General features: G+C 47.4%; 1 protein-coding gene and 1 pseudogene across 1 annotated transcript; both read right to left on the reverse strand.

Annotated features, from left to right (window-relative positions):
- Nucleotides 1-2,600: 2,600 nt before the first annotated feature.
- LOC135975178 (olfactory receptor 6N1-like) lies at nt 2,601-4,494 on the reverse strand (annotated as a pseudogene).
- Nucleotides 4,495-8,302: 3,808 nt separating this feature from the next.
- LOC135975088 (olfactory receptor 11A1-like) lies at nt 8,303-9,314 on the reverse strand. Its single transcript, XM_065565134.1, has one exon. The coding sequence runs from the start codon at nt 9,269-9,271 to the stop codon at nt 8,303-8,305; it is 969 nt and encodes a 322-aa protein (XP_065421206.1). The 5' UTR covers nt 9,272-9,314.
- Between the last annotated feature and the right edge of the window lie 10,192 nt (nt 9,315-19,506).

Raw genomic sequence — 19,506 nt, forward strand, 5'->3', positions numbered from 1 at the left:
CCAACACGCTCTCTCTTTTCTTTTTTAATAAGTTTTAGCTTAGTTAATAAGAATTGTCTATAAGTGTGTATTTTGGGTAAGATCTAAGTTATAATTGGACCTGGTTGTTTGGCTGATCCTTGGGATTGGAAGAACCTTTTCGTTTGTATGATGAGATAAGATTTTCAGTAATCATCATCATATCTGACAGGTGTGTCTGGACGGAGGCCTGAGGCTGGGTACTTTAAGGGAACTGCGTTGTTTGGACTTCTGAGTAACCAGTGAGGTAATATAGAAGTTGTTCTGTGCAGGCTTGGTAAACTAAGTATTGGAATATCCACCAGCTTTTGGGGTTTGTCTGCCCCGTTTTGTTTGCAGTTCACCCTAATTGAGTGACCTCAGCTGGCTCCCACGGGCAGCACCGTCATACCACTTCTCTCCCAGAGTCGAGCCGCAGACGACTCCGCCCCTGAGACTGATTCTCGCTGACTCTTCAGCACATCTGGTCCCTGTCAATCCCCCTTCATTTACTGCTCCCTAGTCACTTACTGCAGGAAGCGCTGTCCACGGGGTGCAGTAGATCCCACCAGTTGTCACGGAGTTTGGGGGAGACAAGGCCCTGCACCCCCAGCTTCCTGCAATTCACCGTGACTCTCAGCCAGACAGTAGAACAGAAAGTTTATTAGATGACAGGAACACAGTACAAACCAGAGCTTGTAGACATAAACAGGACCCCTTAGTCAGGTCCTTCTGGGGGGTAGGGAGCTTAGACCCCAACCTTGGGGTTCCCTCCGATTGCCCAGACAGCCCAAAATTGAAAAAAACCCTCCAGCAGTCTCCCTCCCCCTCCCCCCGGCTCCTCCTCCAGCCTTTGTCCAGTTTCCCGGGCAAAGGTGCCTCCTGGCTCAGGTTACAGGCTCAGGTATCGTCCCTCAAGTAAAGTCACCCCCAGCTATCCCATACCCAATGCAGACAGTCCCAGTAAAACTAGACGACATTCCCAGGTCAATCCACCCTGCTCCCTACAGCATCACACCCCCTCTTTCTCCTGTCCTTGCACATCTGAGTAGAAAGGGGTATGCTGATCTCCTTGGGCACAAACAATTCCTTCTCCCAAACTGGGAGGGGTTGCAAGTGCTTTGGAGGATAGGAATAAAATTCAAAATGATCTGGACAAATGAGAAATGGTCTGAAGTAAATAGGATGAAATTTAATAAGGACAAATGCAAAGTACTCTATTTAGGAAGGAACAATGGGTTGCACACATACAGAATGGGAAATGACTGCCTAGGAAGGAGTACTGCGGAAAGGGATCTGGTGGTCATAGTGGATCACAGAAGCTAAATATGAGTCAACAGTGTAACACCGTAGCAAAAAAAAAGCAAACATCATTCTGGGATGTATTAGCAGGAGTGTTGTAAGCAAAACAAGAGAAGTAATTCTTCTGCTCTACTCCGTGCTGATAAGGCCTCAGCTAGAGTATTGTGCCAGTCCTGGCCACCACATTTCAGAAAAGATAGGGACAAACAGTAGAAAGCCCAGAGAAGAACAACAAAAATGATGAAAGCTCTATGAGGGAAGATTGAAGAAATGGGTATTGTTTAGTCTGGAGAAGAGAAGACTGAGAGGGGACACGATAACAGTTTTCAAGTCCATAAAAGCTTGTTACAAGGAGGAGGGAGAAAAATTGTTCTCCTTAAATGCCGAAGAAGGACAAGAAGCAATGGGCTTAAATTGCAGCAAGGGCGATTTAGGTTGAACATTAGGAAAAACTTCCTATCTGGGTGGTTAAACACTGGAACAAATTGCCTAGGGCGGTTATGGAATCTCCATCCCTAGGGGTTTTAAGAACAGGTTAGACAAACACCTGTCAGGGATGGTCTAGATAATACTTAGTCCTGCCATGAATGCAGATGACCTCTCAAGGTCCTTTTTAGTCCTACACTTCTAGGATTCTAGGATGCTATCTGGAAAGAAGCAAACACAGAGCTATGTGACTACGAACAATAAATAAATCATAAACCTTACAGATTGGCCGGGAGTCTCCAATGGGACTGAGATGGGGGTTGTTAAGAACTTCACATAAAGAACTGAACAAAAGAAGCCAATTTGCAGTGTGCAACAATAATTTTTATTGGTCCTACAAAAACAACGATACATATTCTTGAGCACCATCTACCACTCCTCATCCATTCACTTACTGTTTACTAGAGCTGGTGAAAACTTTTTAGTCAAAGCTTATTTCAACAAAAATAGGGATTTGACTAAACAAACTTTTTCATGAAAAATATCTGCTTCCCTCAGAGATACTGACGGGTTTTTTTTACATAAAATGGAAAACAAACAACAAAACCATTTTTTTCAACTTCCAGCTGAATGTTTTTGGATTTCACCTGCCAAAAAACAAAACTTTTTTCATTTTCATGGTTTTCAGTTCTTTGATGAAAAGTCAAAAGTTTCTGCCAAAAATAACCCCAAAAACATTTTCCAACCATCTCTATAATTTACAAATATATTTATGCACATACACGTTTTTCATACAGCATTTCAGCATCAGGGGCCACTTGGACCCTGCTTCTTTGACAAGAGAAACCTGATTAACTGATCCTCATTTCAGTCAACTAATCTGAATTCCTTGTAAGGATCACAGATCTCCTGACAGCATTTCTCAGGGTCTCCTTGACCTCTCTGTTTCTCAGGCTGTAAATGAGTGGATTGGTCAGGGGCGTCAGGACTGTGTAGCAGACAGAGAACACTTTGTTCAGGGCTCTCAGGGTGCTGGATTTCGGTAGCATGTAGACAATCATTATGGTCCCATAGAAGATTGTCACCACGATGAAGTGAGAGGAGCAGGTGGAAAAGGCCTTTTGCTTCCCGCTGGTGGAAGGGATTCTCAGGATGGTGCTGATGACACAAACATAGGATGTCAAGGTTAATAGAAATGGGAGAACTATATTTAGGAAGGAAAATATATAAATAAACAGTATGATCTGGCTGGTGTCACTGCATGAGAGTTTTAGCATTGGGGTGAGATCCCAAAAGAAGTGGTCCATTTCATTGGGGCCACAGAAAATTAACTCTGACATGAGACACACTAATATTGTACAAGATAGAAATCCACTTATCCAAGATCCAGCTGCTAGCTGGAGGCACAGCTGGCTGTTCATAAGGGCTCCATAGTGCAGCGGTTTGCATATGGCTAAATACCAATCGTAAGACATCGCTGACAAGAGATAACATTCTGTAGTTGCTAGAAACCAAATAAAGCCAATTGTGTGATTCAGCCCTCCACAGAAATGGTTCTGTCCCCAGTCAGGAGACTGGCCAGCATCCTTGGCAGGATGGTAGAGGTGTAGCAGGTCTCCAAGCAGGACAAGTTCCCCAGGAAAAAGTACATGGGGGTGTGAAGGTGCTGATCAGTCACAACTAGCACAACGATGAGGAGGTTCCCAGCCATGGTCACAACATAGATCACTAGAAACAGGAGGAAGAGAAGAGTCTGCAGCCCAGGTTGATTCCCGAATCCCAGGAGGATGAATTCTGTGAGCTGTACTAGTAGGAAGAAAAGCAATAAACAGTGGAATAATTTCCTCTGCTATTAAACAATAGAAAGTTTCCTCCGTTCAATTACATGAAAGTTCAAAGAGGAAAAGGAGGAAGTCATATATTGTCTTCTAGGGCCACGTACCTTGGACCTGTGAGTCTTGGTCAGGAATACAGGTATTGACTCACCTGAAAAGAGTCCTGTCTTAAAGAGTGGCCAATACCAGATGCTCTAGAAAAGTATTCAGCTCCCTTAAAGATCTTTGCACAATCTCATAGATGTGGGGAATGTTTTCCCCAGACAGTGGTGTTGTAGTCCTGTTGGTAGCCAGATATTACAGAGACAAGCTAGGTGGGATAACATCTTTTATTGTTCCAATAATATTGGTCACCCACCTTCTTTCCCCAGACAGTTAATTCTTGGCCTATGTCCTGAAACCTTCCATGTTTTATACTATGTTGGTGTAACTAGACATCTTCATTCATTGTTAGGTGATTATCAGGCCCCAGTTACCACAGTGTCTGAGCACCTCAGCGTTCTTAATGTATTTATCCCCACAATGCCACAATGAGATTGGAAAACCTTTTTGTGCCCATTATACACATGGAGAACTGAGGCCCTAAGTGATTCCCCCAAATGGCCCCAGACCCTAACCCTAACCCTGATGGAGCTTCTCTGTCCCACACAACCTTAGCTCTGCCCTACTTGAGTGATGCCTCAGAACTCCCATAATGCACACACTTTCATTCTGCTTTTTCACTAGAATAGACAGGCACTACCTGCACTTGCCCTGCACTCAAACACTCATCCTGCTCCCCAAAAAGAACACTACCCATGTAAAATTTAGAAGCCCCTTCACCCCTTTTCACAACCCCTTCACACAGGGTACCACCTAAACCTAAACTTCTCTCTATCCAGATTTAAATCCACAAATTGTTCTCATGTCCCACCTCACTGCGGACAATGCCCATTCCAATACAGAATTGTATCCACTGTGGCAGGAGCAGGGAACTGGGGTTTTCTTGCCATGGGTACTGTCAGTGGGGAGGTGGGTCTGTGCATTCACAAAGGGACTTGGGCATTGAGTGTCGCAACTCCTAACTTTTTGGTGCCTAGAAAAATCACAGGGCTGCACAAAGCCTGCGTGGTGCCCCTACAACGAAGGAGGAGAGATCGGCACCTAAGAACGGGATCCATAGAAGCACACTCAGCTGAGAGACACCCGAGCTAGCCAATGGGCGATGACAAGGAGAGGGGGGGTGTCCTCAGCGCCACCCCTTTCAAGAAGTTCAGCACCTAAATCTGGGCTGGAGGGGGAAGCCTCGCTCTGATTGGGACTCTCAGCCCCTCTCTGAGTTAGACACGGAAACCTCCTAGCTTTGAGTCCAATGTTTAGGCTACGCCGGGGTCACACCCTGGGTTCAAGTCCTCCAGCCCCAGAGTAGAGAAAGGATTTGCCATCCCTCAGGTAAGTGCACTAACCACTGGGGTTACTGGCAATATTAGTGGGAGAAGGACTCCCGCAGTCTCTCCCATTGAAGCTGTTCCTCTTGGCACAAATAATAAAAGAGGCCTTGGCCCAGAGACAGTAAATATGAAAAGGTCTCCATAGCCTGGAGGACGAGTGCTCCCCGGGATGTGGGAGACCTGGAATCCAAAAGACTCTTTCATTATTTAAAATCTAGGAATCAATTAATTCAGATCCCGAGCCCCAAATAACCCCCTCCCTGAACCCATGCCACACACCTCCCCTCAACTGCCCACCCAGCCCCCCAGCTCCTGCTTAAATCCATCTAACCTCTTGCTGCCCCATCCCCAAATTACCCCCAACAGAACCTCTTGCCAGGGCCCCCCACCCATCCCACCTCCCTGCCACACCAACCCCCATCTCACCAAAAAAAACACCCCCTGCCACAAAGCCCCCTAATAACGCCCCCCCAGAAAACATGACCCTGCCCATACCCTCTGTGATGGGTTCCCCCAGGGTGCCACTGGAACTGGGGTACCACTGAGCCCTGCTGACCCACCAGCCTGGGCTCCCTCTTACACTGTACTGCTATGACAAGCTGCAAAGCCCTCCAGGCTCCAACCTGCACCTTCACCAGCACACATACCAGTAGAGATACACCCAGATTCAGTTACATGCAGGCAGGCTCTCTGACCAGCCCCTGCACAGGAAAGCTACAGCTAGGGCAACTACCAGCTCCTCAGGCACACACCCCCTCTGGAGTATAAACCCAAAATTATACCATCTTGTGCTGCATAGGGAACTGTACAGCGTAAGCTCATAAAATTTGACCACACCCTTAATGTGGAGAGTAATATGCAAATGCCTTTTACCCCTGAGGTATGATACCACAAACTGGTTCAGAATAGAGCAAAAATAAGTTTATTAACCAGAAAAGATAGATTTTAAGTGATTATAAGGGATAGTAAACAGATCAAAGCAGATTACCTAGCAAATAAACAAAAAACACAATCTAAGCTTAATATACTAAATAGATTGGATATGAATAGCAGATCTTCACCCTAAGAGATGACACAACCAGGCTGCAGATTCTTAAGGGACAAGCTGCACTTGCTTACACCTCGGAATTCACAGGTGTTCCATTCACAGGTTAAAAATCCCTTTACCCTGGATCCAGCACTTCCCCCAGTTCAGTCTTTGTTCCTCAGGTGTTTCCAGGTGTGTTGTTGTAGGGAGAGTGAGTCCCAGCATGATGTCATTTCCCCATTTTATATCTTCTTCCCACTTGCTGGAAAGCTCTTTTGCTGTGACCTGGGTCAAACAATTCCCATTGTGTAGTGATATTTATGAGAGGTTTCAATTGTACACAGTTCCTGGGGTAATCCTTGTGCTTGTGTGCATTTCCTCAGTAAGCCATTAACACTGTTTGTCCTTTGTACTGTTGTACCTGAAATGCTGCTTTTGGGTGCTTTCAAGCTCACGTTTCAGTAACACATACATAGCCAAACTTCATAACTTCACATACAACGATAGCACATACAATCCAACAAGATATTACTGTCTAGCAGATCAAGACTTTTAGAATGATACCTCCCAAGGGACACTTTGTACTAAACATATCCTGGGGAATATTGGGGTGCCAGGATGTCACACCCTGCATACCCCAGACCCCTTCCTCCACCACTACTCACCATCCCCCAGCCCCATTCATCAATAAAACCACTTCTTAAAACCTCCTACACCTCCATCCCCCAGCATCCTCAAATCATTTCCACTCCCCAAACCTCCCTCTGTCTTCACCCCAGCCCCCCTCCCACTGTCCCACCACCCTTACGCCCCCCTGGGCCCTTCTGCAGCCCCCAATACCCAGGTCCATCTACCCTACACATCAGCCAGAATGCCCCCAACTCCTGGCTGCAACAACCCCCTTTTCCCTTCTTCAGCCGCTCCTGTCCCCTAGGGCTCAACCCAGAACGCCCCACAGGCCACCTCACCCCTTTACCCTGGCACCAGCATCCCACCTTCACTGTGTGTGGGGCTCGGGACCTTTACCCTCCTTAGCCCTACCATTGCTTGTCCCCTTCAGGTCATCGGACGGCTCATCCCCCACTCACTCAGAGCAGCTCCCCAGCAAATCTCTGCATGATGAGAGCCAACGGACCGGAGCGGGGAGCTGGGCCGAGCTCCACAGGATGCTGCTGTGGGGTGAGCGGGGGGCAGGCTGGCTCTCCAACCCCCGTTTCCCCTCGCTGGCGCATCATCTCTGCATCAAGCCAGGATAGAGATTTGAGAGCGGGGCCTGGCAGTTTTACTGAGCTCCCCAAAGGAGAACTTCACCACCCCCCAGGGCACTGGGTCTAAGGGAGCAATCCCCGGCTGGCCTGCTCTGGCCTCTGCTGAGCAGGAGATCAGTCTAAAATGACCAGAATGGACTGATTGCACCTTAAAAGCTATGACTCTCCGAGCTCCCTTCCCCTCAGGAAGAATGGGTTAACAGGGAAGATGACTCTTGCAGGGTGGAGAGAACGTGGGGGGAGGATTGTGAGTCCAAGGACCCCTCTCTCTCCTGTCCCCTGCTCAGCGGAGTAGAAAAGAACACAGTGAAAACCACAGTGATCTCCTTGGGTCACAGACCATTCCTCTCCCCTCTCTGGAAACAGCCCAGGACTGAGCAGTGCACCTACACGCTAGTAATAAACCATAACCCTTAAACATCGGCAAGGAGTCTACAGTGAGACAGAGATGGGGCTTGTTAAGAACCCCACATACAGAGCTGAACAAAGGAAGGCAGCCTTCAGTGTGCAACAGCAACTCGTATTGGTCCTACAAAGCCCATGAACAACGATACAGATTCTTGAGCACCAGCCCCCGGCTTCCGGTCCGTTCACTTACTATTTATCAGAGCTGGTGACAACTTTTCAGTAACAGCAAATTCCAAGAGAACACAAATTTTGATTAAACAATTATTTCATGGAAAATGTCTCCTTCCCTCACAGATCTTGATTTTTTTTTTTGCCAGAAAATTGAAAACACCGCAGCCAATTATTTGTCCAGTTTCCAGCTCAAAGTTTTTAAATTCCGCCTGCCAAAAAACAAGACGTTTTCATTTTCCAGGTTTTCGTGTCTTTGTTAAAAGTCAAAATTTCCTGCCAACCCCTCCCACCCCCCCAAATATATTTTCAAACATCTCTATTCTTTATAAATATGTATATGCACAAGCATGTCGTTCATACAGCACTTGTGTATCGGGGCCACTTGGCCCTGCTGCTTTGACAACAGAAACCTAATGGATTGGTCCTCATTTCATTCAATTAATCTGAATTCTTTGTAAGGGTCACAGATCTCCTCACAGCGTTTATCAGGGCCTCTTTGAACTCTCTGTTTCTCAGGCTGTAGATGAGCGGATTGGCCAGGGGAGTCAGGACTGTGTAGCAGACAGAGAACACTTTGTTCAGGGCTCTCAGGGTGCCGGATTTCGGTACCATGTAGACAATCATTATGGTCCCATAGAAGATTGTCACCACGATGAGGTGAGAGGAGCAGGTGGAAAAGGCCTTTTGCCTCCCGCTGGTGGACGGGATTCGCAGGATGGTCACAATGATACACACATAGGATGTCAGGGTTAATAGAAAAGGGGAAACTGCATCTAGAAAGGTAAATATATAAATAACTGGTGTGATCTGGCTGGTGTCGCTGCAGGAGAGTTGAATCAGTACGGTGAAATCACAAAAGAAATGGTCAATTTCATTAGGGCCACAGAAAATTAACTGTGGTATAAGACACATGAATATTGTACAAGCTAGAAATCCACTTATCCAAGACCCAGATGCTAGCTGGAGGCACAGCCGGACATTCATAAGAGCTCCATAGTGCAGCGGTTTGCATATGGCTAAATACCGATCGTAGGACATCATTGTCAGGAGATAACACTCTGTAGTTACCAGAGAACCAAATAAAACCAATTGTGTGATGCAGCCCTCCACAGAAATGGTTCTGTCCTCAGTTAGAAGACTGACCAGCATCCTGGGCAGGATGGTGGAGGTGTAGCAGGTCTCCAAGCAGGACAAGTTCCCCAGGAAGAAGTACATGGGGGTGTGAAGGTGCTGATCAGTCACAACTAGCACAACGATGAGGAGGTTCCCAGCCATGGTCGCAATGTAGATCACTAGGAAAACCAGGAAGAGAAGGATCTGCAGCTCAGGGAGATCCCCAAACCCCAACAGGATGAATTCCGTGACGAACGTTTGATTTTCCCCTTCTCCTTTCTCCATGAGCTGCATCCTGTGACAGTGAAAAGGTAATTAGAATCAAAAGATTTGCCTGTACCAGGAAATTGGGTTGCTTTCCATCATTTGATCCCCTAAGAGCTCCCACTGCAAACGGAGAGCTGGGTTTATATTCTCTCACACCAGAGCAACTGCTTCAGGAGCTGGAGACTCCACCACTTCCCTTGGTGGTTTGTTCCAATGGATAATCACCCACACTGGCAACAGACTGCGCCTTATTTTCCATTGACGTGTGTCTGGGTCTAGCATCCAGCACTTGGCTCTAACTGTGCCTGTCCCTGGGCGATGAAAGAGCCCTTTGGTAACCAGTTGTTTCTCCCCACGATGGTGCTGAGACCTCTACTCATGTCACTTCACTGAACAGACCCAGCTCTTTAAGTCTCCCACTGTAAGGTATTTCCTCCAGCCCGCAGATCGGTTTTGTGGCTCTATTCTGCACCCTCCCCAATCTCTCCACGTCCGTTTTATACTGTACCCCCAGCCCTACACACGGTATTCCAGCATTGGTGTCACCAGGGATCTGTGCAGAGCTAAAATCCCCTCCCTGCTCCTGTTCTCTGCTCCCCTGTTTATACAGCCAAGGACGGCGTCAGCCCTTGCCCCACCCCACCACACGGGGAGCTGATGTTGGGTTTCTCGCCCTCTGTAGCCCCTAACTGTGCTGTGATGGGGGCCAGGGTCACACACACAAGCTGACCCCAAGGAAGGGCAGGAGGGATATGGCGCCATGGCAATGCCTGCGATGAGGGAGTGACGCTGACCCACAGAGTACAAATCAAACCACCCTCAGGCAGGAGCAGCGCCAAGGTTTTTGCCGCCCTAGGCGGGGGGGGTCCTTCCGCGCTCCCGGTCTTCGGGGCACTTCGGCGGTGGGTCCCGGAGCACGAAAGGACACCCCGCCGCAGATTTGCTGCCGAAGACCCGGAGCGCGGAAGGACCCCCTGCCGCAGAATTTCCGCCAAGGATGGCAAATACCACCCCCCAAATCCTGGTGCCCTAAGCGACCGTCTAGGTCGCCTAAATGGAAGCGCCAGCCCTGCCCTTGGGGCAGACTTCTCTCGTTCATAGCGCAGTAGTGACTGGTCCAGACACACTGAAACTGCTGATAATGAATTTCCAGTTCTTACTGTTAACTATGAATTATTGGCTGTCAATCACTGATTGTTGTGTTGTGGCAGTGCCGGGGGATCGGGTCCTTACTGCACTGTGTGCTGTGTAACCACCCAACAATTAATAACAATTCCCACTGGCTATAAGGCCCAAGGGCGCTGGGTGGAACTGCAGGCAGAGTCTGTGCTGTATCCCAACTGCCACAGGGACCCCCTATCTCAGCCCTGCCCGATGCTCTCTCACTGCAGTGGTATCAGGGCCTCGGGTGAGAGACAATGGGGGAGAATGGAAAGTCTGCCTGTGCCCCCATTACCCGCCCCCATTACTGCAATGGCCAAGCTCCTCACAGTCTCTAATCTGTTCATCTTCACACACAACCCGTGACATAACATTAGGAGCCTCGGTGCTTCTGAAAATCCCACTAGGTATTTACCTTTCAAAATATGATAGAAAGTGACTTATCCAAAGTCCCCCAGCAAGGCTGCGGCTGAGCAGAGAAGAGACCCCAGATTTCCTGTCACAGGCTGGGGCCCTAACCGCCACGGTCTCCACGCTCTGGAGAAAATGAAGGTAGAGCTGTCAGTGCTCGGGCAAAGATTGTGACACAGACACAGGTCGCTGCTTCCTGATCTGTAAGGATTCCAGTCTCCATTTTGTGCATTTCTAACGTACACCCCTTTCCTGGGGGGAGCTCAGTAACACCCACAAAATGCTGAGAATCTCTCTGCTCCCACAGAAAGCCACGGAGGAGATGCTCAGCAGGAGACACAAAACATGTCAGCACTGGGCTGGGGAGGTGCATCGCAATCTGCCCCTCAGAAAAGACTGGAGAGGCAGCTGGGAAGCAGCTGAGAATCTGAGGGTTCCTGAGCAAACAATAAGGGGTCCAGATGAGAGAGGGAATAGCCAGCCATGGGACAAGAGGGTGCGGGGAGCACAGACAGAGGGATGTGTAAGGACAGCGATGAGAGCTGGGTTTCCTTTCTGATCCATCAGTGTCTCTAGCTGCAAACTGCAAAGCAACCAACTCTGAAGTCCTTCCTCCGGCAGAGCTCCCAGTGTGTGAGGACACTGCCTGAGGGGGTGTCTCAGACCAAGGGCTGCGTAGGCGTAAGGACCTGAAGATCTGCCCCGAGGCTAGTGACGCTCACCTTCAATCCTCAGCAGGCAGTAGCGTGCTCTTCATGGCCAGGGACTGGGGCTGGTGTCAGTCAGCCTTCGTGTCTCAGTTCCTGGGCAGACCCCTGCCTGTGGCTGCTGGGACGGGTGCCTCTCGCTGCCCAGGGTGATTGCTGGCATCACACACACAGACCCTTAGTGCCTCCTGCTCTGAGTTCTTGCCAGGTTTATGAGCGAAAACAGCCACCCCCTTGGGCCTTGCTACTGCTGTTGGGATCTCCCTTGGGACTGCTGCCGGCGATGCTCTGGGTTACATGCAGAGGGGAATTGATGCTTTGGGGGGAGGGTAGCTCAGTGGTTTGCGCATTGGCCTGCTAAACCCAGGGTTTTGAGTTCAATCCTTCAGGGGTTCACTTAGGGATCTAGGGCAAAATCAGTACTTAGTCCTGCTAGTGAAGGCAGAGGGCTGGACTCTTATGACCTTTCAAGGTTCCTTCCAGTTCTAGGAGATAGGATATCTCCATTAATTTAAAATGGGGGAACGACTGCTGCAATGGAGCATATGGATTGGACAGAGACTTCTCTTAGAGGAGAGTCTAATGATAGAGAATCTCCAGGTTATAGTCAGGAGCAGAGGATGGAAGAGGATAAAGTAGGGGCCAGATCAGATGATAAACATTCACATAAAAAAGAATCTGACACCTCAGAAAAGGGCAGACAAATAAACAGTGACAAGTTTTTAAAGTGCTTGTACACAAATGCCAAAAGTCTAAATAATAAGATGGGTGAACTAGAGTGCCTTGTGATAAAGGAGGATATTGATATAATAGGTATCACAGAAACCTGGTGGACTGAGAGCAATCAATGGGACACAATCATTCCGGGGTACAAAATATATCAGAAGGACAGAACAGGTCGTGCGGTGGGGGAATGGCACTATATGTGGAAGAAAATGTAGAATCACACGAAGTAAAAATCTTAAGTGAATCCACATGTTCCATAGAATCTCTATGGATAGAAATTTCATGCTCTAATAAGAATATAACATTAGGGATCTATTATCAACCACCTGACCAGGACGGTGATAATAATGATGAAATGCTAAGAGAAATTAGAGAGACTATCAAAATTAAGAACTCAATAATAGTGGGGGTTTTAAATTATCCCCATATTACTGGGAACATTTCACTTCAGGACGAAATGCAGAGATAAAATTTCTCGATACTTTAAATGACTGCTTCATGGAGCAGCTGGTACGGGAACCCACAAGGAGGGAGGCAACTCTAGATTTAGTCCTGAGTGGAGCGCAGGAGCTGGTCCAAGAGGTAACTATAACAGGACCGCTTGGAAATAGTGACCATAATACAATAGCGTTCAACATCCCTGTGGTGGGAAGACCATCTCAACAGCCCAACACTGTGGCATTTAATTTCAAAAGGGGGAAACCAAGCAAGGTTAGTTAAACAGAAGTTAAAAAGTACAGTGACTAAAGTGAAATCCCTGCAAGCTGCATGGGCACTTTTTAAAGACACCATAATAGAGGCCCAACTTCAATGTATACCCCAAATTAAGAAACACAGTAAAAGAACTAAAAAAGAGCCACCGTGGCTTAACAACCATATAAAAGAAGCAGTGAGAGATAAAAAGACTTCCTTTAAAAAGTCAAATCCTAGTGAGGCAAATAGAAAGGAGCATAAACACTGCCAAATTAAGTACAAGAATGTAATAAGAAAAGCCAAAGCGGAGTTTGAAGAACGGCTAGCCAAAAACTCCAAAGATAATAAAAAAATGTATTTTAAGTAAATCAGAAGCAGGAAGCCTCCTAAACAACCAGTGGGCCCCTTGATGATCGAGATACAAAAGGAGTGCTTAAAAACAATAAAGTCATTGCGAAGAAACTAAATGGATTCTTTGCTTCATTCTTCATGGCTGAGGATGTTAGGGAGATTCCCAAACCTGAGCCGGCTTTTGTAGGTGACAAATCTGAGGAACTGTCACAGCTTGAAGTGTCACTAGAGGAGGTTTTAGAAATCATTGATAAACTTAACATGAACAAGTCACCGACCAGATGGCATTCACCCAAGAGTTCTGAAAGAACTCAAATGTGAAGTTGCAGAACTATTAACTAAGGTTTATAACCTGTCTTTTAAATCGGCTTCTGTACCCAATGACTGGAAGTTAGCTAATGTAACGCCAATATTTAAAAGGGCTCTAGAAGTGATCCAGGCAATTACGGACTTAACGTAAGTCTAATGTCAGTACCGGGCAAATTCATCGAAACAATAGTTAAAAATAAAATTGTCAGACACATAGACTCATAGACTTTAAGGTCAGAAGGGACCATTATGATCATCTAGTCTGACCTCCTGCAATGCAGGCCATAGAATCTCACTCCTGTAACAAATCCCTAACCTATGCCTGAGTTATTGAAGTCCTCAAATCCTGGTTTAAAAACCTCAAGGTGCAGAGAATCCTCCAGCAAGTGACCCATGCCCCACGCTGCAGAGGAAGGCGAAAAACCTCCAGGGCCTCTGCCAATCTGCCCTGGAGGAAAATTCATTCCCAACCCAAATATGGTGATCAGTTAAACCCTGAGCATGTGGGCAAGACTCACCAGCCAGCACCCAGGAAAGAATTCTCTGTAGTAACTCAGATCCCACCGCATCTAACATCCCATCACAGACCATTGGGCATATTTACCTGCTAATAATCAAAGATCAATTAATTGCCAAAATTAGGCTGTTCCATCATACCAGCCCCTCCATAAACTTATCAAGCTTAGTCTTGAAGCCAGATATGTCTTTTGCCTCCATTGCTCCCCTTGGAAGGCTGTTCCAGAATTTCACTCCTCTAATGGTTAGAAACCTTCGTCTAATTTCAAGTCTAAACTTCCTAATGTCCAGTTTATATCCATTTGTTCTTGTGTCCACATTGCTACTAAGCTTAAATAATTCCTCTCCCTCCCTGATATTTATCCCTCTGATATATTTATAAAGAGCAATCATATCTCCCCTCGGCCTTCTTTTGGTTAGGCTAAACAAGCCAAGCTCTTTGAGTCTCCTTTCATAAGACAGGTTTTCCATTCCTCGGATCATCCTAGTAGCCCTTCTCTGTACCTGTTCCAGTTTGAATTCATCCTTCTTAAACATGGGAGACCAGAACTGCACACAATATTCCGGATGAGGTCTCACCAGTGCCTTGTATAACGGTACAAACACCTCCTTATATTTACTGGAAATACCTCACCTGATGCATCCCAAGACCGCATTAGCTTTTTTAACAGCCATATCACATTGGCTGCTCATAGTCATCCTCTGACCAACCAATTCTCCGAGGTCCTTCTCCTCCTCTGTTACTTCCAACTGATGTGTCCCCAATTTATAACCAAAATTCTTGTTATTAATCCCTAGCTTTCTTTCCCAGTGTGATTTTTGCCCAGACAGACTCCGTCTTATCCATTCCATCACTTCTTATTTCTTTACAGTCTACCTCATCATTGATATACAGTGCTACATAGAAAAACATAAACTGTTGAGCAATAGTCAACATGTTTCTGTGAAGGGAAATAGTGTACTTAGATTTGCAGAAAGCATTTGACAAGGTCCCTCACCAAAAGCTCTTACGTAAATTAAGTTGTCATGGGATAAAAGGGAAGGTCCTTTCATGGATTGAGAACTGGTTAAAAGACAGGGAACAAAGGGTAGGAATTAATGGTAAATTCTCAGAAAGGAGAGGGGTAACTAGTGGTGTTCCCCAAGGGTCAGTCCTTGGACCGATCCTATTCAACTTATTCATAAATGATCTGGAGAAAGGGGTAAACAGTGAGGTGGCAAAGTTTGCAGATGACACTAAACTGCTCAAGATAGTTAGGATCAAAGCAGACTGTGACGAATTTCAAAAAGATCTCACAAAACTAAGTGATTGGGCAACAAAATGGCAAATGAAATTTAATGTGGATAAATGTAAAGTAATGCACATTGGAAAAAATAACCCCAACTATACATACAATATGATGGGGGCTAATTTAGCTACAACAAGTCAGGAAAAAGATCTTGGAGTCATTGTGGATAGTTCTCTAAAGATGTCCACGCAGTGTGCAGCTGCGGTCAAAAAAGCAAACAGGATGTTAGGAATCATTAAAAAGGTGATAGAGAATAAGACTGAGAATATATTGCCCTTATATAAATCAATGGTACGACCCACATCTCGAATACTGCGTACAGATGTGGTCTCCTCATCTCAAAAAAGATATACTGGCACTAGAAAAGGTTCAGAAAAGGGCAACTAAAATGATTAGGGGTTTGGAACGGGTGCCATATGAGGAGAGAGTAAAGAGGCTAGGACTCTTCAGTTTGGAAAAGAGGACACTAAGGGGGGATATGATAGAGGTATATAAAATCATGAGTGATGTGGAGAAAGTGGATAAGGAAAAGTTATTTACTTATTCCCATAATACAAGAACTAGGGGTCACCAAATGAAATTAATAGGCAGCAGATTTAAAACAAATAAAAGGAAGTTCTTCTTCACGCAGTTCACAGTCAACTTGTGGAACTCCTTACCTGAGGAGGTTGTGAAGGCGTTCATTAGACAGGATGGGTAAGGAATGGTGTCCCTAGACTCTGTTTGTCAGAGGATGGAGATGGATGGCAGGAGAGAGATCGCTTGATCATTGCCTGTTAGGTCCACTCCCACTGGGGCACCTGGTATTGGCCACTGTCGGTAGACAGGATACTGGGATAGATGGACCATTGGTCTGACCCGGTACAACTGTTCTTATGTTCTTATGTTATGTTACATGTTTTAACAGTGTAACATCATAATAACAGCCATATGGGGTCAGACCAAAGCTCCATCTAGCTCAGTGTCCTGTCATCCAACAGTGGCCGGTGCCAGGTGCTTCAGAGGGAATGAACAGAACAGGGCAGTTGTTCCGTGATCCATCCCCTGTCATCCAGTCCCAGCTCCTGGCAGTCAGAAGTTCAGGGACACCCACAGCATGGAGTTGTGTCCCTGACCCTCTTGGCTAATACCCATTAATGAATCTATCCTCCATGAAATTATCTAGTCCTTATTTCAACCTTGCTTTACTTTTGGCCTTCACAACATCCCCTGGCAACAAGTTCCACAGGTTGACTGTGCGTTGTTTGTCTGCCTGGGATCAGACTCCGGCTGGTCTCTGCAGCGTTACCCCAAGGGGGTAAAGTTCATGGGACCTGAAGGTTACAGGGGCTGCTCCTTCCTGGTTGCCCAGAGTGGGGAGAACCACCACTCGCCCCATGGTTTTGTGGCTTCCTCTGCACCAGCGTGAGCTGTGGGGTCCAATGCCGCAGTCTAGCCACAGTTCGGCAGCTTCACGTTGTCCCCAATATGGGCCCTGCCTGGCACCGTCTGGCTGGCCTAGAATGGACTGAACAGGGCCCCATCACCTCTGAAACTGGGGCTGGGAACTCAGATGAACAATTGTTCTAGTGACAATTTTCCGAGCAACTCTGCTTGCTGTACAGTCACTGGGGCCGGCCAGCCGCCCCTGGTGTCCTTCTGAGGTCACCCCCATCACTTAGATTGACACTCGCTTCGGCTGGAGGGAGCTGGCCAGAGGAGGGTGGGGGGTGAGAGGCCCAGGCTGGAGGCAGCTGGCCAGCGTATAAGATAAATATAAATTAAAAATTATAAAACAACATTTAAAAGCATAAAATAAAATAAAATAAAATAAAATAAAATAAAATAAAATAAAATAAAATAAAAACATAATGATATTTTTAAATTTTAAAAAACCTCAGAAATTGAACACAAACAATGGGACATGTGCAGCTCTCATCACACTTTAGGGGTGTCTGAGCACCCCATGCCCTGCCCCTCAAGGACACATCTAGACAGCAGTCTCACCCAGGCCCTGCGGCCACCACAGCCCGTATTATCAATGAACTGTGAGACCCTCCAGGCTAAGGGAGTTAGACACCCACATCCCATTAAAATCCCAGCCCTATTGAAAGTTAATGGAATACAGCCTTATTGTTTATGAGACAGGCTGGATTGGTTGGGCTGTGTTGAAATTTGACTGGCTGATAGGATTTTTACCTGGGTTAACGAACGTGATGAGAGTGTCAATCCAAGTGATGACGGGGTGTCCGTAGAATGACATGGGGGAGGCTGGGTAGCTGTGCTCAGAATCTGGCCCCACTGTCTTCTACAGCAGAGCAGCTCAGATAATTGCCAGTGGAACCGTTTTCCATCTGACTTCATAGCACCAGTTTCAGAGGGGCTGAGGTTCTGCTTTGGGCTTTTAGTTCAGGCCATTCTGAGCCAGCCAGAGGGTGCCAATAAGGCCCATACCAGGGACAGGGTGGTGCTGCCGCAGGGTGACTGGATAAAAGTAAACTCCATCACTGTTACCATCTAGCAGCCTCCAGCTCCAGATCACAAGCAGCTCACTATTAACCTGTGTGGACCGGACATTGAGCAGGGAGCAGCTGTTGTCAGACATGGGGCAGGAGGATGCTCGAAAGATGTGGACGCTCTCTCGTACATCAGCAGCTGCTGCCCTGTTCCGGGCGTCTCAGTGACATCCGTGGGGACGTTATGACATCCAACTTCTGGCATAGCTCCAGATCTATAGAGCCGCGGTTACACCAACTCTGCTGTATGACCGTGAAACCTGGGCTCTGGGGCAGGCTGAGGAGTGACGGAGTGATGGTCTTTGATTCTCGTTGTCTCCGTCAGCTGCTCCATATCAAGTGGCAGGACAAAATCAGCAATGAGGATGTTTGTAGCCAAACCCAGCAACTGCCTCCATCAGCATCGGTCCAGTTCTGGCGGCTTTCTTGGTACAGGCATATTGTTAAGATGGACGACCAACAAATGCCAAAGGGGGTTTACCAAGAAATGCCGCTGTATGTCGGCAGTCACATGGTCCCCGAAAGCTTCGGTGGCATGATAAGCTCTCCAGTGATGGACATAGACTGAAACTCTAGCCAGATGTCAGGGCCTAGCTAGGGATGGATCCAGGCGACCAGCGAACATCAGGGCCTAGCTAGAGATGCATCCGGGCGGCCAGAGCACGTCAGGGCCTAGCTAGGGATGGAGCCAGGAGGCACTCAATGCACAAGGAATCTACATCCCCCCTATGGGATTATTGCCCTGATGCTCAAGTTGGTGGCTGGCTGACAGTATTTCTAGCTATACCAAGGCTGGGTTACCTTGGGGAATTGCCTCCTTTCTCGGTGCCTCAGTTGTCTCGCCTGTGAAATGGGGATGAGGACACTTGCCACCCCTTGCCACGTGCTTTGAGAGCCACTGCTGTAAAGTGGTATGTAGGAGTTCAATCTGATCATTAAAGGGATTGAAGCTAATTTCCCATTTGCTTGGGCTCTTCACACGCATACGGCACGTGGGAACACAGGAGCTTTCCGTGGGGATTAGGATGCCAACTGCACCCGCGTTGCTGTAACACTGTTTTAACAAATAACTCAGCATCAGCTCCCCTCTGCAGGGAAACCAGAGCATCGCCGGCAGCAATCTCAAGCGAGATCCCACCAGCAGTGGAAAGGCCCAAGGGGGCGGCTGCTTTCACTGATAAACCCAGCAAGAACCCAGAGCAGGAGGCACTAAGGGTCTGTGTGATGCCAGCAATCACCCTGGCCAGCGAGAGGCACCTGTCCCAGCAGCCACAGACAGGGGCCTGCCCAGGAACTGAGACACGAAGGCTGATTGACACCAGCCCCAGTCCCTGGTCATGGAGAGCACGCTGCTGCCTGCTGAGGATTGGAGGTGAGTGTCACTAGCCTCGGGGCAGATCTTCAGGTCCTTACGCCTAAGCAGCCCTTGGCCTGAGACACCCCCTCAGGCAGTGTCCTCACACACTGGGAGCTCTGCCGGAGGAAGGACTTCAGAGTCGGTTGCTTTGCAGTTTGCAGCTAGAGACACTGATGGATCAGAAAGGAGACCCAGTTCTCATCTCAGCCCTTACACATTCCTCTGTCTGTGCTCCCCACACCCTCTT

Source organism: Chrysemys picta, chromosome 13, assembly GCF_011386835.1.
Source record: "Chrysemys picta bellii isolate R12L10 chromosome 13, ASM1138683v2, whole genome shotgun sequence".
Taxonomy (NCBI): domain Eukaryota; kingdom Metazoa; phylum Chordata; order Testudines; family Emydidae; genus Chrysemys; species Chrysemys picta.

Excerpts from the sequence above, each read along its gene's own strand:
- LOC135975088 (XM_065565134.1), bottom strand. The coding sequence starts at position 9,271 with ATGCAGCTCATGGAGAAAGGAGAAGGGGAAAATCAAACGTTCGTCACG.